This window comes from Prunus dulcis, chromosome 6 (genome assembly GCF_902201215.1).
Source record: "Prunus dulcis chromosome 6, ALMONDv2, whole genome shotgun sequence".
In the NCBI taxonomy this organism is placed as follows: Eukaryota; Viridiplantae; Streptophyta; class Magnoliopsida; order Rosales; family Rosaceae; genus Prunus; species Prunus dulcis.
The window spans coordinates 7,907,088-7,927,558 of record NC_047655.1 but is presented as its reverse complement, the minus strand read 5'-3'; the positions used below and the strand labels follow the sequence as shown (position 1 = coordinate 7,927,558).

At 34.7% G+C, this 20,471-nt stretch overlaps 3 protein-coding genes across 5 annotated transcripts; 2 read left to right on the top strand and 1 right to left on the bottom strand.

Annotated features, from left to right (window-relative positions):
* LOC117632021 (transcription factor RAX2-like) lies at positions 1-1,829 on the top strand. The gene is made up of 3 exons (XM_034365386.1): positions 1-240; positions 406-535; positions 934-1,829. The coding sequence occupies exons 1-3, from the start codon at positions 105-107 to the stop codon at positions 1,766-1,768; spliced, it is 1,101 nt and encodes a 366-aa protein (XP_034221277.1). The 5' UTR covers positions 1-104; the 3' UTR covers positions 1,769-1,829.
* A 3,928-nt stretch (positions 1,830-5,757) lies between these two features.
* On the bottom strand, positions 5,758-11,264 carry LOC117632730 (lactoylglutathione lyase). 3 transcript variants are annotated; one of them, XM_034366289.1, is made up of 9 exons: positions 10,970-11,172; positions 10,746-10,868; positions 10,576-10,637; positions 9,475-9,535; positions 9,253-9,332; positions 9,093-9,163; positions 8,230-8,319; positions 6,981-7,103; positions 5,758-6,152 (listed from the first exon to the last, which is right to left on the bottom strand). In XM_034366289.1, exons 1-8 carry the CDS (start codon positions 11,084-11,086, stop codon positions 7,003-7,005), a joined length of 705 nt encoding a protein of 234 aa, XP_034222180.1. In that variant the 5' UTR covers positions 11,087-11,172; the 3' UTR covers positions 5,758-6,152; positions 6,981-7,002. The 3 variants fall into 3 exon arrangements, with proteins under 3 accessions (XP_034222180.1, XP_034222181.1, XP_034222179.1); XM_034366290.1 differs by lacking the exon at positions 5,758-6,152 and adding an exon at positions 6,457-6,719 and having other exon boundaries at positions 11,136-11,264; XM_034366288.1 differs by lacking the exon at positions 5,758-6,152 and adding an exon at positions 6,457-6,719.
* A 4,581-nt stretch (positions 11,265-15,845) lies between these two features.
* On the top strand, positions 15,846-20,471 carry LOC117631284 (4-coumarate--CoA ligase-like 7). The gene is made up of 6 exons (XM_034364344.1): positions 15,846-17,347; positions 17,796-17,985; positions 18,707-18,852; positions 19,579-19,646; positions 19,728-19,830; positions 19,932-20,471. Exons 1-6 carry the CDS (start codon positions 16,340-16,342, stop codon positions 20,043-20,045), a joined length of 1,629 nt encoding a protein of 542 aa, XP_034220235.1. The 5' UTR covers positions 15,846-16,339; the 3' UTR covers positions 20,046-20,471.

Below are 20,471 nucleotides of genomic sequence, written 5' to 3'. Positions count from 1 at the left end.
TCCTCAAAAGAGCTTTAGGGATATCCAAGAGATAAAAAGCTAGACGTCTCTCACTGTGTGTTTGAGAGAGAGAGAGAGAGAGAGAGAGAGAGAGAGAGAGAGAGATGGGTAGGGCTCCTTGTTGTGACAAGGCAAATGTGAAGAAGGGGCCATGGTCACCAGAAGAAGACTCGAAGCTGAAGGAGTACATAGAGAAGCAAGGGACTGGTGGGAATTGGATTGCTCTCCCACAGAAAGCTGGTAAGGTTTCTTAATTCAAGCTCAAAATTATCTAATAATGGAAACATGTGTTTCCATTTCTCTCTCTCTCTCTCTCTCTCTCTCTCTCTCTCTCTCTCTCTCTCTCTCCTGTTTATATGTATCTGCCTATTTGTTTATGTTTGGGTTGATTTGAGTGTGGATCAGGTCTGAAGAGATGTGGGAAAAGCTGCAGATTGAGGTGGCTTAACTACCTGAGGCCAAACATCAAACATGGAGAATTCTCTGATGAGGAAGACAGAATAATATGCAGCCTCTTTGCTAGCATTGGAAGCAGGTACTACTCTAGCTCTATGCAATTATATTTCTTTTTCTTCTTTATTACCTAATTTCCATAGGTATAATAGAGTCTATCTCTTTTTCCTTATTTATCATCTCCTATCATGAAAATTGCTGATGAAATCTATCCAAAAATGAGTAACAAAGAACAGAAAAGAGGAAAGAGAAAAGACAAACTTGAACTCATGTTTTTTTGGTTTCCTTATTTTATGTTGTAAAAAAACCCATCATTTATCAAGAATCTGCTATATTTGGATAATTTCCCTGCATGCATGCCAAGTTTTGGATCTAACATCCACACCCACTTACAGCTGTTAAGGGAAAGCCAGAACAGGTTTCTGCTTCTTCTGGAACTTAATCATAATTTATGTGTAATTAACAATTAATTATATGCAGATGGTCAATTATAGCTGCTCAGCTGCCGGGCAGGACTGACAATGATATCAAGAACTATTGGAACACCAAGCTCAAGAAGAAGCTCATGGGGATGCATATGGCTCCTCCATCTCATCATCATCACCATCATCAGAGAAATTCATTAAAACCTCCCCCATTTCCTTCTTCCTCTCATCACAATTATCAAAACCAACCACTAATCCCATCTCAACCTCTCTCATCACTGTTCAAAGACCTTAGCAGTACTTATAATAGATCTTTCTCATCAGGCTTTGAAATTCCACATCTTTCCATGACATCCAATAATTTTTCAAACACCACCACCAACTCCTCTCTTTTCCCAACCCAAGAGTGCCTGGTGGGTTCCATGCAGTATAATAATTACCCTGTGAAGAAAAATAGTAATCAAAATAACCTCCTCATGTTTGGAAGTGAAGGAAGTTGCAGCACTTCATCTGATGGGAGCTGTAATCAGATCAGCTATGACAGAGAGAGCAACATCAAACAAGAAGAAATGGTTTTCCAGAGTTTTGATCAAGATCAGAATAATCAGCGGTTCATGATGCTCAACTATGGTAACAACAATAGTGGTTGTAGTACTGGATCAGCAGGTCATGATCATCACCATGTGATCAACCAATGGTGTGAGAGGCCAGATGGGTTTGATCCTCTTGGAGCAGAAAACACATTAGGGTACTGTGATCTAGAAGATGTTAAACAGTTGATTAGTGGTGGGAATAATCTTAATATTTGTGTTAATGGGTCTAAGTCTAACAGCCTCTTTTCCAATGTTGATGAAAACAAGACAGAAGAGAAGGTTATGTATTTCTACTGAGAACTGAAATGCTAGTAATTGAGTACTGACTGACTGCTGTTAAGTAAAATGATCAGAAAGATTTGATGGGGTATGGGGTGGTGGGGGAGATTCAGAAAAAAAAAAAAGAAAAAAAAAAAGAAAAGAAAGAAAGATTTGACTCAGTTTCTTTCCTAGGGTCTATATATGTTCTGAACTTTGAAAAAGTACTACTTCTGCTGATATCTGAAATGAAACATTTCTTTTTTTGACAGTACATGGTAAAAGCTTCTTTTAAATTTGTGCATTTCTTTTTGGGAGGTGATTTATGATGATGATGATGATACTGGTGATGATGTTATGTTGTTGTTGTACGGCCCTTCACTGCAACTTCATTTCTGAAATTTTTTATTTTTATTTTTTAAGTGTTATGAAAACTAGAGAGAACTTGTTCTCATCAAGATAGGGACAAGAATCTTTATGTAAAAATAAACCAAGCATGCAACGTTTGCTTTGTTAATATTTTAATAGTTTCCATTTTTTATAATTTGTTAGCGGTACCCTAAAGCCAATAGGTCTAGTACGCCTGCCTTAAATGACAAAACTATCCTACTTGCCACTAGTTTTTCACATGCTTGCCATCCTTGAAACTACTATAGTCAAATCATTTGTCTTCGAAAATCAAGCTGATCCACTTTATCCCATTGAGTAATATTTTGCGTCTCACTTGACCTCTTTAGTCTTTCATCAAGTCGGCATTGGATACCTTTTCTCGACGTGACCCTCTAATTTTATGCCATGTAGGAGTGGTTTGCCAAAGATTTGAAGACTTGACAGTGGGAGAAAATTAAGTCGCCAAACATCGATAAGTTGGAGAGCTTAATGTGAGATTCAAATGCAATAAGGGGTAATTTTGGTATTTAGAGTATGTGTATTACTGTTGCTTGGTAGTAAGGTTAATCAGTCGGAATCTTTTATATATAAATGAAGCAGGTCAGACTCAAGATGGGAACTTGCTTACCAGAAAATGAAAGACAAAAAACATAATGCTGGAAATTTTGGAGTTTTGCAAGGGCTTCAACTTTAAAATAAGGGTTTTCATTTTTAATACATGTTCTCAGTACACTCTCGATAAACGACATGTCTCATATTAAATTTAGCAAGATAGTTAAAAACCCAAGGGCCATGGAAATATTTATATATATAAATGATTATGTGTTGATCACTGCACAACCAATTGTCTGTATACAAAACGTTGAAAAGAAAAATGCAAATTTAATTAAATCGGTGAGGCGGGCAATGGCATGCCATGATGATAACAAGGGGGGGTGCCTGCAGGAACAGTATAATTATTTGATTAGACTACTCATTTGGGGAGGCAATATTTGTTCATGAGGTTCATTGAAATAAAATTGTTTTTTTCTTTCTTTCCATTGAAATAATTAAATCATTAAACCTTTAATCCTGAAATCTTAACTCTAAATTCGAAAATAATCAATCATGTTATTTTTCTTTTAGAAATTCATATTATTATTGTTTTTTTAAATTTTATATAAGCAATATTGAGAGATGTGAGAATTAAACTCAAGACTTCGGTTGCATAAGTCGTAAATGCTCTAAACCTATTTAAGCTACAAACCTCTTGTATTATTGTTAATTCTCTTCCATAATCCATTATTATGCTTATGTTCAAGGGCAACACATTTCAAGGACGTCCACACTTCCATCAACTCACTGCAGACCATATAAGTTGTGATCAATTTCTTGTAAGATAATGGAATTGAAATTAGAGGTGACAATTCATGTTGATGAGTCGCATTTGAATTATGTCCACAGATTGGACGCGAATATGCATATGAATATGATATGAATCCAAGCAATTATACATTTATGGCATGTTTATCCAACGGTAGCAAACGACGAAAACATAAGCAAGTCACCTTACTTAGCCAATGTAATGAAGTAGTTGCCTTGATAATGTGACACTAACAATAGTGAATTCAACCTCCTTAACCCTTAGAAACATCGTACATTGTAAAAAGTGTCTAACTCAAATTATTAAAAGCATTTATCCATACATTTGAAGTTATGTATTCAAAATGCAGAAACTCATGGTTGAACATCAAAATCTTTTTTATGATAATGAAAATGGTAGTGATTGTATGGTGGAGAAATAAAATCGTAGCCAGCAGCACAGTTATGTAGACAATGTATTTATTGAAGTGACAGGGAATCCCTATCGGGAAGCAGTCCAAAGCACTCCAAAATTACATGATATGCTGCACAATATCTCTGTCAGTGCATATGCCCAGATTTTTATTAGAGTGGGGGCAGTTGACGTGAGGCCAATTTCTCTCTGCATCCTTGAAATTTTGTTTCATTTTAATTATATATTCAACCATTTTGTCAATTTTTTTTTCAGTAAAATATTAACAATCCAATAAAATCTCACCACTTATAGAAACTACATTATTTGGAAATCTGCATCTACTTCAGTTTTAAATTAAATAATTATGTTAATAAAAAATTTTAAATAATTATGATTCTAGTTGCTAGTTACAGTGTGTTTGGATGAGAAAATTTAAAAGTACAAACGATTTCATAAATGACGGAATTTAAAATGAAGAAAATTAATGTTCTAGAATTTGTAAAGTTTCTTGTTTGGATGATGGATTTAAAATAAGGAATTTAACCTTTATTTGTAAAGTTATTTTTTATAAAAACTCAATCTCTCTTGAAATTTTAAAAAATAACGACTTTTAGATATAATTTAAAGTTGAGATTTATGATTTCCAAATTCCATGTTTTATCCCAGCGCAATTTCTAAGTTTTTTTTTTTTTTTTTTATCAAAACACTGGAATTGATTCATGTTAATTTAGAAATTATAACTTTTGTCAAAATCTTAAATTTATTTTCCTTATCCAAATACATTGTTAGGGTGTTTTTTATAAATTTTTTTTAATAATAATTTTCCAACTTGATTTTATTTTAAAAATAATGAGGGAAAAGGTTTTCTAGGAATGTCTTTTCTAGTGAAGTGTAAAGGTCAAAAGGTGTGGAACCCACTGACAGTCTGACACCCAAATATTTTAAGTTCAAACTTTTTTTTAAAATTAAAAAACTTGTGTTTAATTATTTAGAGGATGATCTGTTGTCAACAAACTGAGGTTTTAACAGATAGGGCTTTGAAGTTTGTACACCATAGGTTGCAGCAAGTATAATATAATTAGAAAGAGCCCAACACAATACAGATATTTTCTTGTTATTTATAATGTAATTGTCCAATGAGTGGAATTTGCTTGACCATTGTCCGTGACCTTGTTGATTTTAGGTGGTCTTCTACTTTAGCTATTTGTGTCACATTTTTCCAAAGAAGCTGTAGAAGTTGATCTTTGAGTACAAACATACCTACTCTAAGGATAAACCCTTAAATATCATCATAGCCGTTGGGATGAAGATTAATTCATACTTATTTTTGGAAACAATTTACTTTAATCACAAAAGGATAAACCCTTAAATATCATCATAACCGTTGTGCCCCAACACTCTTCAGTTCAATTAATGCAGTGTTTATTACTTTAGTATTTTCAATGTGGGTTCCTCCGAAAACAGGTGAAGAAAGTCTGTATTTGTTGTCTGAAAGAAAAAAAAAAAAAAAAATAGAGCATCTTTTTAGCATTTTCAATGTACGTTTTGTTCTTCTAAAATAAAATAAATGGTTTCACGAGCCACAATCAACTTGTCATATCTGAAAAGAGAGAAATAAGTTGCAATTTTGGTGATTGAGTTTGACAAGTCTGTTGGAGAAAGCTTTGCTAATAAGACTCACCTATTTTAACATTCCAAAGTTACTGAAGAGATTGTTAGAGATGCTTTTATCACTTTCGTCCTATTGTTTCTATACAACATATCCGTCTGTTTTTACTTGTTTTGCATCAAGCAAATCCAATATATTACTATTGTAAGAAAACGGTACCTTGACTTTTGATTGAATTTGATGACTCGCTAAAGTTCAACAATTGTAGGATAATTTCCTTCTTGAAATTAAACTAGGGTATATAATTCACATTTCCAACCGACAGTACTATATTTCCTTCTTGAAAGTTATTTGACCTTTTTTTTTAATTATATCCGCAATGCCTCTCTATATATAACATTTTAGAAATACACAAACAAAGATATTTCACAATAAACTACCTCAAAATCAAGAGTGACAACTGAGTCGTTTGGGGATCCGCCTCTGATCATTCAGGACCATTGTTTATACAATATCCGCAATGCCTCTCTACTTGAATGCTTCACTTTTCGTTGAGATAAAAAACAGAAACCTAAACACTTCACTTTATATAGAAAAAAAAATTGCCTGCCCAACCATCACCAGTTTCTATCCCGGTACGGCGCCAGGGCGATCCCCTTAGGTGAAAACTAAGTAAACAAGCAATATGAATTAGTGTACAGGGATTATTATACGCAATACAGAGTGTGCCCCTACTGGGTCACTTTTCAACTAAAGCTACTGAAATTCCGGCTGCTAGTTTCACCAAAAGCTAGCAATTTTATAATTACTGGGAAATGTTATTATGATGAGGGTGCATTTCATTTATAATGCGAGTTCTTTCCCTATGTTTAGTTAGAATTTGTACCGATAAAAACAAATGCATCGGTCAAAAAATTATAAATTTGATTGCTTTAGTAATGATTAATATGGATGGCTTTGGAGATCTAAGACTTGCAAAAGTGAGAAAGTTTGGACTACACATTGTGATCAGAAAGACCAAGTTTGTACTGAACAGCAGTCGAGTAGACAAAACAGACAAAAGTAACTCGTACCAACTTACAGAATACAAAACTGCACGAACACTAGAGGCAAGTGAAAAATAAAACACGTAAGAAAATCGCCAAACAGGTCCATTTACCAGACTCGTATCTGAACTACGGACATATAGGAAAACCAGAAATGATGTCTGACTCTAAGTTGTCACCACGGTTCACCTGCACGATATCTAATCCATTCAAATTCTGATAACAACTATGGAAGTCTCTAACCTTCAGCATCAATACAAGAAATGCAAGGGGCTAATACGAATGAAAAAAGACCAAAATATTGATGACTGGAAAACACAAGCTAAAGAAACTAATTAATAACTGATTCAGCTTGCGATACACATGATGTGGAAGGCAATCAAACCAAGTGTTAGATAACAGTATTGTCACAATCAATTGACAGCAAGCATGAGAAAACTGAGAACTAACCTGAAGAAAGGGTGCCATATCCTCACGAAGCACCACCTGTAATGCTTCCTATCGTTTTAAGGTCAAAGATTTCAACCCAATAACCATCAGGATCCTTAATGAATGCTATCCCTTTCATCTTTCCTGCAATCAACATCACAAAATTAAGGAACCGAGAATCGGTAAATACTGAAACCAAACTAAAACTAACTTTTCACAATTATTTATTCTTTAAATAAAAGGAGGTAAAATTGCGAATTACAGGAAAACGAACTGCCACAGTGAGAATAAAAAATACTGGTCTTGGTCATCCACGATCCTTCCCAATAAAGAAAACACACATGAATTTTCTCATTCCTTATCTTCACCACAGTTTGGGAGAGCAAGACTGAACTAAAAGATACTGCTGGTGCATATATGAGCACAACTAAATATACACATACATGTATACAACCATAGTGTTCCATATGAGCATATAAGAGCACACACCTAAATAAACACATGCATGCATACAACCATAGTGTTCCATATGAGCATATATGAGCAAACGCCTAAATATACACATAAAAGCATAAAACCATATTGTTTACTAGTGTCCATGGAAACCTCAACAACCGCAAAAATATAGCTTGTTCTTTGGAAGCCAGAACAGAGAGTGAAAGATTATAATTATAAAGACCAAGGTGCTGTTACTACGCTTGCTAAATGGGCACAAGGAGCTGGAATGAAAATCCATCAAACTACAAAAACCAAGACCAAGGCTATCAATTGCGCATGAAAGTGACTTCAGTATCAGGAAAAAATATTAATTTGTTGAAGGATGTATTTGCAATGTCCAAGTTGGAATTAGAGACAGAGAATAATGTCAAAAACAGTTCAAAATGTCAATCATCAATAGTAATTTTTCACAATCTGAGTATAGGCCATTAGACCACATTCACACACCACCAGACCTCATTAACTGCTTAGATATCCCGATTGGGCAGGGTACTTTTGGTTAACTAATGAAGATAGCATATTGTTTAAAAGTAATGGCGCTGCTAATTCAGGGAAATTCACTGTCTATTGTTTAATTGAAACCATCTTCCATCACTTATAAATAGCCTATTTATACAACAGCATCAATCCTACAGACTGATATTTAGATTTATCACTCTACTTATACAAAAACGAATCAAATGTGTCCCAATCAATCCCCATTATATATGCCAATGTTCAATGACGAGACATCTCGTAAATCACAATAGTTCAACAATATGGATGTTCTTACCGTCATCTGGCTTTTTCACAAACTCCACCCCGAGACGTTCAAATCTCTCACATGCCTTGTAAGTATCATCAACAGTGACACCAATGTGTCCTAAGTAACAAAATTAGAGGTTAGGCCAGCCAGTGTGCCAGAATCTGAGAATCGCTAGGTATAAACTAAGACATGTACATGCTTAATCGTTACAGATGCATTAGCCATCAGGCAAAGCTACAGGGACAAATGTAAATGATTGGTAATATTCAAATTATTGACATTTGCAGAACACATGATTTTTCTTAAGTATTTAAATCATTTCCCCCCCCCCCCCCCCAATGCACATGAATACCATCCCGTACGATTTGCATTGGTTGGTTATGCTGTCTTGTTATTTTAAAATGGTATTGAAAGTACAGATTACTGTAAGTGAATCAACCATACCTAATAGTTCGGTCAGTTAAGGAGTGGAAGCCCCCATATCTTTTGTATAATAATATCATACAAATCTTTTAACCAAATAGGCTATAGCGTACCAACACTATACATATAATGATACACACTAAATGCAATACAATGAATACACTCTTCCCTAAAATTTTGTTTATGCTTGAAAGAAATGTAGCCTTTTTTTTTTCTTATCGAAGTAAGCATTTGGAGTGTTTCAAAATTTATCGTTCAGGACAAGTCAAAACAAATTATTCAATCAAAGCCAATCAATAATACTGACTTTCTTGGAACCATCCATACTTGCCACATAAGAAGACAAGACATCATATGTGGCATTTGGCATCAAATGGTCTAGTAAATCAAACTCTTACGTAAAGGAAGAAACAAATGCATCAAAAAACGCCGTATGTTTTGACATATTCATAGGACAACTTACATACCAAAGCCTCGAGGTTCCGAATTCCCAGTGTGATATCCTTTGAATTCTGGATCACTTTCAGTACCCCAATTACTGAAAAAGGTAAGCTTTTGTCAGATATCACATTGGACAGAACATGTAGAAAAAGAGAAGAGCATGCAGGTGAATTAAAAGGAACACACTGTGTTAACTCAATTGTAGCCTTCTGGCCAAAGGTCCAAACTGTTCTATAAGCCGGGTTAGTTGGAGCCCATGCAGGATCCTATTCAGTAAAAGATAAATAGAATTAAATGTCTCCGTTAACAGGGAAATTTTTAGAAACATAATCCCAACCATGACTGCAAAATCAAACAATGAGCTTGGTAAAATTTTTGTTATTGTAGAAAGGATATTAGGAATTTTACCTCATAGCCCAAAAAGTACAAACTAAACTTCATTTCTGGAAAGTCCAGCCTCTTAAGCAGCCTGAAAAATAGAAGAAATCACCATCAACTTCACTCAAACAGTCATTTTTGGACAAGATCTCTACTCACAGAATCTCTTAGCCATTGTAAAGTGCATGCATACATGTGCACATGCACACTAATACGCAAAATAATCTAACTGCATGCTATATTTACTGCAGAAGCATATATCTCATGATAACACAAGACAATCCAACTGAATCATAAATTGGTCCAAAATTTGACTTAGTATGCATGCATAGTCCTAATATTGTGTGCCAATAAATTCAAAGAGACCGTTTTACATGGTAACTTTTAAAACATTAATGAAAGATGTTATAAGGGAAAACAGGCATGAAAAACATGTATGGTGTTACAGAGACTCAAAGGTACACACACTTCTTGGCCAAAATTGAAATAAGAACTAACACCCTAAATGTCAAGTGAGTCATCTACAAGACTATTATATGCTCAAACAGATTTACAAATTCCTTCTACGCTCATATAGGACCTCCTTCGTTTCACAGGGATCGTTTAGCACCTATGTGCTCCGAGCTGGTCATAAAATTGTATAACTTAAGAAAAGCACAATCTACTGACTCGTTAAAGTCCATCACTTAAAAAATATAACAAACACTAAACACGTGACTATTTTCTTCTGCCATTCGTAATTGAGCCAATGAACATCCGACATATTACTAACCATAAGTCTACTGGTAAATCCCAAGAAAGCACGTAGGGATTTAACATGCCCACCTGTTCTTCCTTTTATCCATTTTTTTCCGAAGTTCTAGTAATAAAAGAGACAGCCAATGCACCCAAACTATAAACCACCAGATATTAATCAATGTCGCCACTCATACAAAAAATGCAAAATCTTATTGAACCAAAACCTTCAACTTTTTGAGGAAAGAAAAACTTGCTCGATTTAAATAAAGGAAATGTTCATATCAATTAACACAAAGCGAGCACCTATACTATTTTCCACCCAAACACCACACGAAAGTATAACAACAAAGAAAATTAGAGAAGAATTTTCGAAACCCATTAAAAGAAACTTACGACATGCCCAACACACGTGAATAAAAGTCAAGACTGGCTTTAGGGTCCTTAATCCGAAACATCTGCAACCAAATTACAGAAAGAAATTATCGCTAAAGTAAAATCAAAATGCAGAGCAAATGTCATAGCAGAAAATAAAATACATATTTGTGACGAAGGTGAATGCTTACAGTTTGTTGCATGAAGTAACTCTTAGTGGCTTCATCTGGGGTGGCGTGGAGGCCCGGATTGTTGGCGGGTGATTCTTTCGGCTCGGACGCCATTGAAAACAAGCGGAACCGGTATTTCGGAGCCTGTAAGAGACATACAAGTAAGTATAAGATGAAATGAGAAATTTGGGAGATTATCGACGAGAAAAATCGCGAAGGTTATATAGTGTATGGTTGAATTGGACCTTTGGTTTAGTGAGAACAAATGGGGTTGTGTGTGGAAACGACGGAGAGAGTTTTAGGGAGAATCGGATTAGGGAAAAGCGAGATAGGGCGGTTGTGATTGAAGCAGAAGAAGCCATGGAGGTTTTCTGTGAGCGCGAGAGAGAGAGGAAGAGAGAGAGTATTTACCTTGTGGGAGAAATGAAAGCAGAGGAGGGCAGGTGCCGTCTGTTCGCCTTCTGATTTGGAGGTTTTCTTTTACACTCCGTGCGGCTATACTACGGTCTTTTAAGGGGGGAGGGGTAAAAAAAAAAAAAATTAGTATAGCCGAGCGGCTATATTGTTTTTTGATATAAGGGCACTAGGCAGGTCCTTTTTATAAAAATTGTATAGCCGTGCGGCTATACGATTATTTATAAAAATAGTATAGTTGAGCGGCTTTACTGGGGTAATGGTTTTTTTTTTTTATTTTATAAATAGCTGTGCGGCTATATTCTTTCTATATATATATATATATATATATATATATCGTGATCCATTTTTTTTTATAAAGTTTTTCCCCGATTTTGTTTTATCTATAACAGTAATTTAGAGTATTATCCATTCCTATTAGGCCATTACCCGAGTATCTACGGTTCCCTTTTGATTTTTTACTTTTCCAAAGTTGTTACCCGTATAAGGAATTTAGCAATTTCACGTTTATTTCTCGTATTATAGACATACGTACGTATTTTTCAATAATACATCCGTTTTCTATACACATGTTAAAGACTCAGTAAAATGCATATTTTTAAAAAAGTAAATGTCCAATACTCGTATTGTACAGGTACGTACGTATTTTTTATGTTTAATACACGTGGTTTTTACAAAATTTTTAATAATACACACAAAATTCACGCATTATATACATAATTTTCACATATTATTGAATAAAATGAATTTATATTAAAAAAATTAAAATATATATTAAATTATTGTATAATGGCCGAACTTTTCAGTTGTAATTTGCCAAAATTTTGCCGAATAAAACACACATGTATTTTATTCGTATTTTTTCCGTTCTGTATTTTACTGACCATGAAAGAATGTGAGAGGCTAATATTACTTCTTACTTGTTGTAACAAAAATACAAAATGGTGATTTTGCAATCTTTTTGCTAACCAGTTAAACAAAAATTTATGGGTATAGTAGTAAGAGAGGTGGTAGTGTTCTTCATGTAAAGTGTTATTTGAAAATTATCAAAAACACTCCAACTCAGCATGCAATTCTTTACTACAAATAATGTGTGCAGTTACAGAATTTAATAGCATTCGAGAGAACGAGTTAGATCAAAGACAAACATTCTCCCACCCAAAAACAAAAACAAAAAAAACTCTTTGATTGATTTACAGTGAAATTTTTGTCTCATGAATATCTGCTTTAGATATGTTGAAATTAGCAAATTAATACCTAAGTATAAACTAATCCAACTAGGAGGGTACTTTTTTTCAAAATTTTTAAATATAATATATTTAAATAGTATAGCCGTGCAACTATACTACTGTCTTTTTAAATAAAAAAATAGTATAGTTGCTTGGCTATACTTTTTTTGACACGTGGGCGCCTAATCGCCCCATAGGCGCTAGACAGGTCCTTTTTTGTTTTTGGTTTTTTTGGTTTTTATTTTTTATAAATATAAATAAAAAGTATAGCCGCGTGGTTAAAATCGAGTAATTTTTTTTAAATAGTGTAGCTGCGTGGCTTTACAGGAGTTTTTTTTTTTTTTTTTAATAAATAGTATAGCCAAGTGGATATACTCTTTATAGATATATATATATATATCTTTTTTTTATAAAAATAAATAAATAATTCCCCAATTTTCTTTTATCAATAAGTGTCGTTTAGAGCATTATCCATTAATATTAGGCCATTACCCTAGTCTCTATTGTCCCTTTTTGATTTTGTACGTTTCCAGAGTTATTACCCATATAAAGAATTTAGCATTTTCACGTTTAATACTCATACTATACACGTATGTACGTATTTTTCAGTAATACATCCGTTTTCTTTACATGTCTTAAAGACTCGATAAAATACACATTTTTTAAAAAGAAAACGTACAATACTTGCATTGTACACGTACATACATATTTTTCATGTTTAATACACGTGTTTTTTTACAAAATTTTCAATAGTACACACAAAATTCACGCATTATACACAAAAATTTCACATATTATTGAATAACAATAAATTATAAAATATTATATAGTGGCTGAACGTTTTAGTGTAAATTTGTCAAAAATTTGCCGAATAAAACATGTACCTATTTTATTCGTATTTTTTCCGTTCCGTACTTTACTAACTATGAAAGAATGTGAGAGACTAAGATTACTTCTTACTTGTTGTAACAAAAATGCAATATGGTGATTTTGCAATCTCTTTGACAATCAGAACAACATTTTCAAACAAAGATTTACGGGTATAGTCGTAAGAGATGTGGTAGTATTCTTCATGTAAAGTGTTGTTTGAAAAGTGAAGCAATTACAAGAATACTCTAACTGAGCACGCAATTCTCTACGACAAATAATGCGTGCAGTAATAGAATTTAGTAGCACTAGAGAAGAAGAGTAAGATCAAAGGCAGATTTTTTTTTTTTGGTTAACTACATAAAAACCACCAAATTATTTGCACTTTTTTGGTGCTGTAGTAGTTAACTTTTTTTTTTTTTTCACAAAAAGGAGGTTGGTGATAATTTTTTATTTTTTATTTTTTTTAAAACTGAATTTAAATTATTAAATTATTTTATATATATATATATATATATATATATCTTTAGTTCACGTGGCGGCAATGTGTAATGAAAAAATTGGACTGCCAATGAGGTCTAGCCTAGTGAAAAATGGCCTTGACTTGCAGACTAGTGGTCTCAAGATTCGAACCCTCATGGCACCTTAGTAGTTTTTGTGAGATCCCATCCTCTTGTAGTTTAGACTATTGCTTTTATGGGGAAGAAAAAAAAAAAAAGTGATCCTGCATATGACACGTCGTCACTTAAGAGTCCTAATGACAGTACCATGTTGTCACAATTTTGAAAACTACGTGTATAAGTGTTCAAATTAAAAATACGTATACTACCAACGGGGATAGCCTAATAGAAAAGAGCCTTGAATTGTAGACCAAAGATCTCAAGTTCGAATCCCCATGGCACATGGGTAGGGTATATGTGAGAAATCTCTTCTCCCTGTAATTTAGACTATCGCTTATACTAGTGAAGAAGTCAGAGTATTTAACTAACCCTTCAAAGTTATACCGAGTATTTAACTAACTTACTTTAAATTGGCGTACTCAAGAATGAAAAGAAAAACGTAAGATTCTTGTGATGCACACACAATTAAAGCCCAATTAAGTAAGGAATTATAAAAACTCAATTAAAATCCAATTAAGAAAGGAATTATAAAACCCAACTAAAATCCCATAGAAGCCCACGAAATGGCCCAGCTGTTTTTTTTTTTTAATTTTTATAATTATAATTAATTATATATTTATTTAAAATCCTAATACAAAACGACGACATTTTGGCCAGGCTTCATTAAAAAAAAAAAAAAAAAAAAGAAGCCAGCGTGCAACAGATAGCAGCGTAGCACCCAGTCTCTTGCGCATTCATCGAACAGATTGCGTGCGTCTTTGGTCTGAGCAGAGGTGCAACTCCAGCAACTCTTATAGAGTTTTCCGGCAATCGGAGGTGCAGGTGCACCTCCTTACGCCTGCACAAGTCCATCATTGTATCTATGTGTATATGTGAACCCCCTCCCCCTTTCTAACTTTGACCAAAAAAAAAATTTTATTTTTTTCAAGGGAAAGTTTACAAGAACCCTCTCCACGTAGGGAGCACACGAAATTCAAACTTTCTTCATTGGCCGACGTTGATGTTTACCAAAAAAGACGTTGACTTTTGGTGCTCCATTCCATTAATTTAGTGTTATCCGAATATGTAATGACGCATTTCTCAGAATATTCAACATCAAGGGAGATAAACTTAACTTCTATGGGATGGTGATTGCCTTTGCCCGTTAGTTTTATCGTCAATCAAACTATTGTCCTGTTTTCATACCTTAAACCTTCCCATCAACTTTTGAATTTTTATTGTTGTGGCTTTTACCATATGACCCAGCCACGTTAGCTTTTTTGACGGTCTTTTGGATGACGTTAACGGTAGGGGAAAAGTGGAATACAAAACCACGGTAAATGGGGTATTTTAACTTGAGTGCTGCTAAACGAACCCTAAAATTAATTAAGTACATCCTGTGATCTAAGTACACCCTAATATTTTAATTAAAATATAAAATTAATTAAGTACACCATATAAAACTACCAAAAACACCCCAGGTACACCCTAATATTTGTAGCATTATTTTATAGTTGATTTTCAGCTTGATTTTTTTAATAGTGTTTATAAATCTTTTACTTTTCATATGGATTTATGTTTCTACTAAAATTGTTGACACTTTTTTTGCAATTCCAAGTTCTTGCAATCACCACCTCTTTCGTTAAAAACACAATAAGACAAGCAATCTCTTGATTATGGTTGATATAGTTAGTAAGGTGTACTTATTAAAATTATATTTGTTTCACAATTCCATATATCCTTTTTGGTCATTTTATATTAGGTTAAATCAGTAATTCAATATATACTTTTATAGTAGGGTGTCTCAGTTAATTTTAGGATTCATTTTACCAGCACTCTTTAACTTTGAGAAGTTAAGTGAAATTTGACCGAAGTTTTGGAGGGTGCTACAGTAAATAAGTCTTCTAAAATTTCCTCAAATGATTAGTGGACCGCACTCTACAGGATGGTGATTGCCCGTTAGTTTTATCGTCAATCATACTATTGTCCTGTTTTCATACCTTTAACCTTCCCATCATGTCTGAGAAAGAAGAAAAACAAAAATTCTTGATCATGCACGTGCAAAACCAATTGCCGTTGTTTAGCCAAAAAGACTGAGTATCTGCAGAAATCTTAGCCGTTTAATCATATCAAAGACTCAGTCTTTAACTCGACACGCATACGCCATTTCCTCTTGTGTCTTGTTACCAAGTATCCATTTCCATTTGGTTTCTTTCCAAGTTTCAATCCTTTTGTTTATCCAACCGAAGGAAACGATATTCACTCACCCATTTAGGCAACAATCATTCACAGTGCCATAATTTCGACCATTTACCTCATCAGACTCATCACCAAAATCTATAAACTTTGATTTGTGTGCTCTGCATCACCACAAACTCTCTGCTATTAATAATAAGGATAAGAACCTCCCATCATCTTTAACTAAATCCACTATAAAATTCCTCATCCAAAACTGACATACCCACATACCCAATTGCCCATTTGGATTTCTCTTGCGTAGTTTTCAATGGAGAAATCTGGGTATGGCCGTGATAGCATTTTCAGGTCTCTTAGGCCACCTCTGGTCTTACCCAGAGACCTTAACCTCTCCATGGTCTCTTTCCTCTTCAGAAACTCCTCTTCTTACTCAAACAAACCTGCCCTCATTGATGCCGAGTCTTCTGAAACCTTGTCCTTCTCTCAGTTCAAGTCCTTGGTTATCAAGGTCTCCCATGGCTTACTCCATCTGGGTATTAAGAAAAACGATGTTGTTCTCATTTTTGCTCCGAATTCAATCCAATTCCCCATTTGTTTCCTTGGTATTATTGCAAGTGGTGCCATTGCAACCACTTCCAATCCTCTTTACACTGTCTCAGAGTTGTCCAAGCAAGTGAAAGATTCAAATCCCAAGCTTGTCATAACTGTTCCTGAATTGTTTGAAAAGGTCAAGGATTTCAATCTCCCAGCAGTGATTTTGGGGTCACAGGGTGCTTCCCACATTGCATCCAGGTCAAAGATTCTAACTTTCCATGATTTGGTTGAGTCAGCTGGGTCTGCCTCAGATTTCCCATTGGCCAATATTAAGCAGACTGACACAGCTGCGCTTTTGTACTCTTCTGGTACAACAGGCATGAGCAAAGGGGTAGTTTTGACACATAAGAATTTCATTGCCTCATCTCTTATGTGCACAATGGAACAAGAAATGACTGGAGAAATGCACCATGTGTTTCTTTGTGTTTTGCCAATGTTTCATGTGTTTGGGTTGGCAATTATCACATATTCACAGCTGCAAAAGGGCAACGCTGTTGTGTCCATGTCTAGATTTGATCTTCAGAAGATCTTGATGGCTGTTGAGAAGTATAAGGTGACCCATTTGTGGGTTGTGCCTCCTATAGTACTTGCCCTGGCAAAGAACAGTGCGGTTAAGAAGTTTAACCTTTCTTCATTGAGGCATATTGGTTCAGGGGCAGCACCTCTGGGGAAAGAGTTGATGGAGGAGTGTGCCAAAGTTATTCCTCAAGGTTTAATTGCTCAGGTACTTAATCATGCTTGTTCCAATTTTGTAACTGTGCACAGTTGGAATGTTTCAGATTTATAATTATTTTTATAGTGTTTGTCTCTGGAATGTGATTGAGCCAAATGGATTTAGACTGCAGTTTTATTAATCTTTCCAACCTCTGTGAAAGATTGACAAAATTTAAGTCTTGAACAGACCATTTGAATTTGGCACAAAGTTAAACATAAGTGACAGAGTTTGGCAACTTATGCCACAATTGAATTGATGTGAACTGTGATAATTGAGTGGTGGTAGAGGTTTTGGCATTTCACTGCCTTGCTCATCAATTAGTCGTTGGTAGTATAAAACTTCTGTTAGAGCATATTGATTGTTAGTGCATATGGTGTAATTGGCAATTTCCTACCGCAAACCTTTGTAACCGTAATTTCAACTTCGTCGCTGATTTAGAAGTTTCCTTGTTTCTCAGGGCTATGGTATGACAGAAACCTGTGGAATTGCTTCAGTGGAGAATACGCTAGTAGGGCCTCGGCATACTGGTTCAACTGGCATGCTTGTTTCAGGAGTTGAATGTCAGATAGTCAGTGTAGACACCCTGAAGCCTCAGCCTCCTAATAAGTTGGGAGAGATATGGGTTAGGGGGCCAAATATGATGAGTGGTAAGTGTTTTTTTCATTTTCATGTATTTAACAATCATGATGGTCCTGCAAATTCAATTGCCAGAAGAATTTTTATGAGAGGCTAACTCATATTCAAAATGGTAACAACTCAACAAAACTTGAGGTACCTAGGTCCTTAATGGGAAATTCTGCAATAGAAAATTTGGTCAAAATTTTTATAGCTTCCAATCAGGATTTGATGACAAGTCTAAGAATTTGAACTTTTAAGTGTCAAAGAAAACCTTTTACCCTTGGGACAGGTGTGATTAACAGTCAGCGTGCAGTAGAAAACTCAAATAGGTCAGTTTAGGTATTCTATCAAATCTGATTTCAGATATTGGCCATGGAGGTAGTCTGTCAAACTAAGAACTTGTTAAAGTATCCTCATAGTTCTCATTATTTATATAAGATGCAGAGCTCTTCTACTGATGCTTTCTCCATCTCAAGGAGGGCATTGCATTTTCCATATACTAGCTTAAATGAGCATTGGAGACTCTTCTCCACATGGATCTTGCTCTCGTCCCTCAAAATAGTTGGATGTGGAGCGTTTCTAAAGTGAAAATTTAAGTTGGGTCCGGATGTAACTAAACACTATGCAATTACAACAATAACAGAAGCAGGGATTGACAGCATTGTTTGGGCAGTCACCTCAAGATACATCGATATATGCATATGATGCAAAGTTCTAACTGAGGAACTATTTTTACAAAACTCATTTCAGGATATTTCAACAACCCACAGGCCACCAACGAGACAATAGATAAAAATGGTTGGGTACATACAGGAGATCTTGGATACTTTGATGAAGACGGACAACTTTATGTAGTAGATCGAATCAAAGAGCTCATTAAGTATAAAGGTTTTCAGGTAATTTCTCTTGTTAAAGTTTGAACAATTAATGTTCAAAATTTCTACTGGTATTCTTGGTTCTTATGTTCACTATAACCAAATTTCGGCGATAAAAAAAGAAGCTGTCTTGTCCTTTTGGAAAGAACATCAATATATCTATATAATAGCAATATCTCCTGTCATTTGGTTAATCTTCATAATTTGACATAAGGCAATTTATCAGGCCAGAAATTAGAATAACTCATCTCATATTTGTTTTTATTAGTACACGTCCTATACATAAGAGAAACACACTTGCATTTTAGTGTTGGCTGATTACTTTTTAGATAGAACAGATTTCAGCATGCCCATACCTGGACCTGATATCTGTAGGTCCAAAAGATATATGCAGGTTTGTCCAAAAGATATATGCAGGTTTTTCACTTAATATTTCCTGACTTTGTTTATATGCTTATACTTATTTCTGTTATATTTATTAGGAAAGAAACCTAATTTTGAGTGTCAAACAAATATTCTAGCTATTTCTATTGCTTAATAAACATTGATCCCATGCTTAAGTGCCTTTAACTTTTGCTTGTCACTGCAACTAGAATATTTGGTCAATATGATGGATGTTAATGTTGTCAGATTTAGATTAACAGTTACTTATTATCTTTCTGGTTGTTGTTGGAATGCTTATGTATGCTCCATACTTCCACTATTCTATTCAATCATGTTTTGTTTGCTTTGTTTCTCCTTTGCTAGGTGGCACCAGCAGAACTTGAAGGGCTGCTAATTTCTCACCCTGAAATATTAGATGCTGTTGTCATTCCGTAAGTTTGACACAAACAGTATTTGCACTGATCCTTCATCTTAAGATTTAACTAAACGATCGGGTTATTTCCATCCTACAGGTTTCCTGATGCCGAAGCTGGTGAGGTTCCGGTTGCATATTGTGTACGCACTCCAAACAGCTCACTGACTGAAGAAGATGTCAAGAATTTTATCGCTAATCAAGTAAGTAGAGAATTTACAGGGATTATTATCAGAGACCTGAACTGATTTCCTTGATGCAAAAATTGCTCTTGTTTTTGCACTCATAATTCGTTTCGCGACAGGTTGCACCTTTCAAAAGACTACGAAGAGTAACATTCATAAACAGTGTCCCCAAGTCAGCATCAGGAAAAATCCTAAGAAGAGAGCTCATTGATAAAGTACGGTCCAAGATATGAGATTGATGGTTCCTCATGCTAATGTTTGCTTTGGTAAGGCAGACTAGCCAGCAGGGAACACAGGATGTTCCTTGCACACGCTTTAAATTTGCAGGTATCTTAAGGTATTCAGTTTGGTTGCCATTCTTTTTATGGAAGAAGAGCAGGATGTAGCTCGAAATACAAATAATGTAGGATTCTGTTCAACATCTGAGCAATAAGTCTTTGCATTAAAATTATAAGAGCATTTTCATTATGTTCAAATAGCAACCCTCAATTTACATAAAACAGTAGATAGCAATAAGTCTTTAGGTGGTTTCTTATAGCAATGTCTTTATGTATTGTTGAATTCTTTATTGCTCAAACCGGCCAAAGCCAATTCGAGCAGTTTGACTAAATGTGTAATCTTGAATTGAATTTAATCAAACTGCAAATATTTCGTCTCTA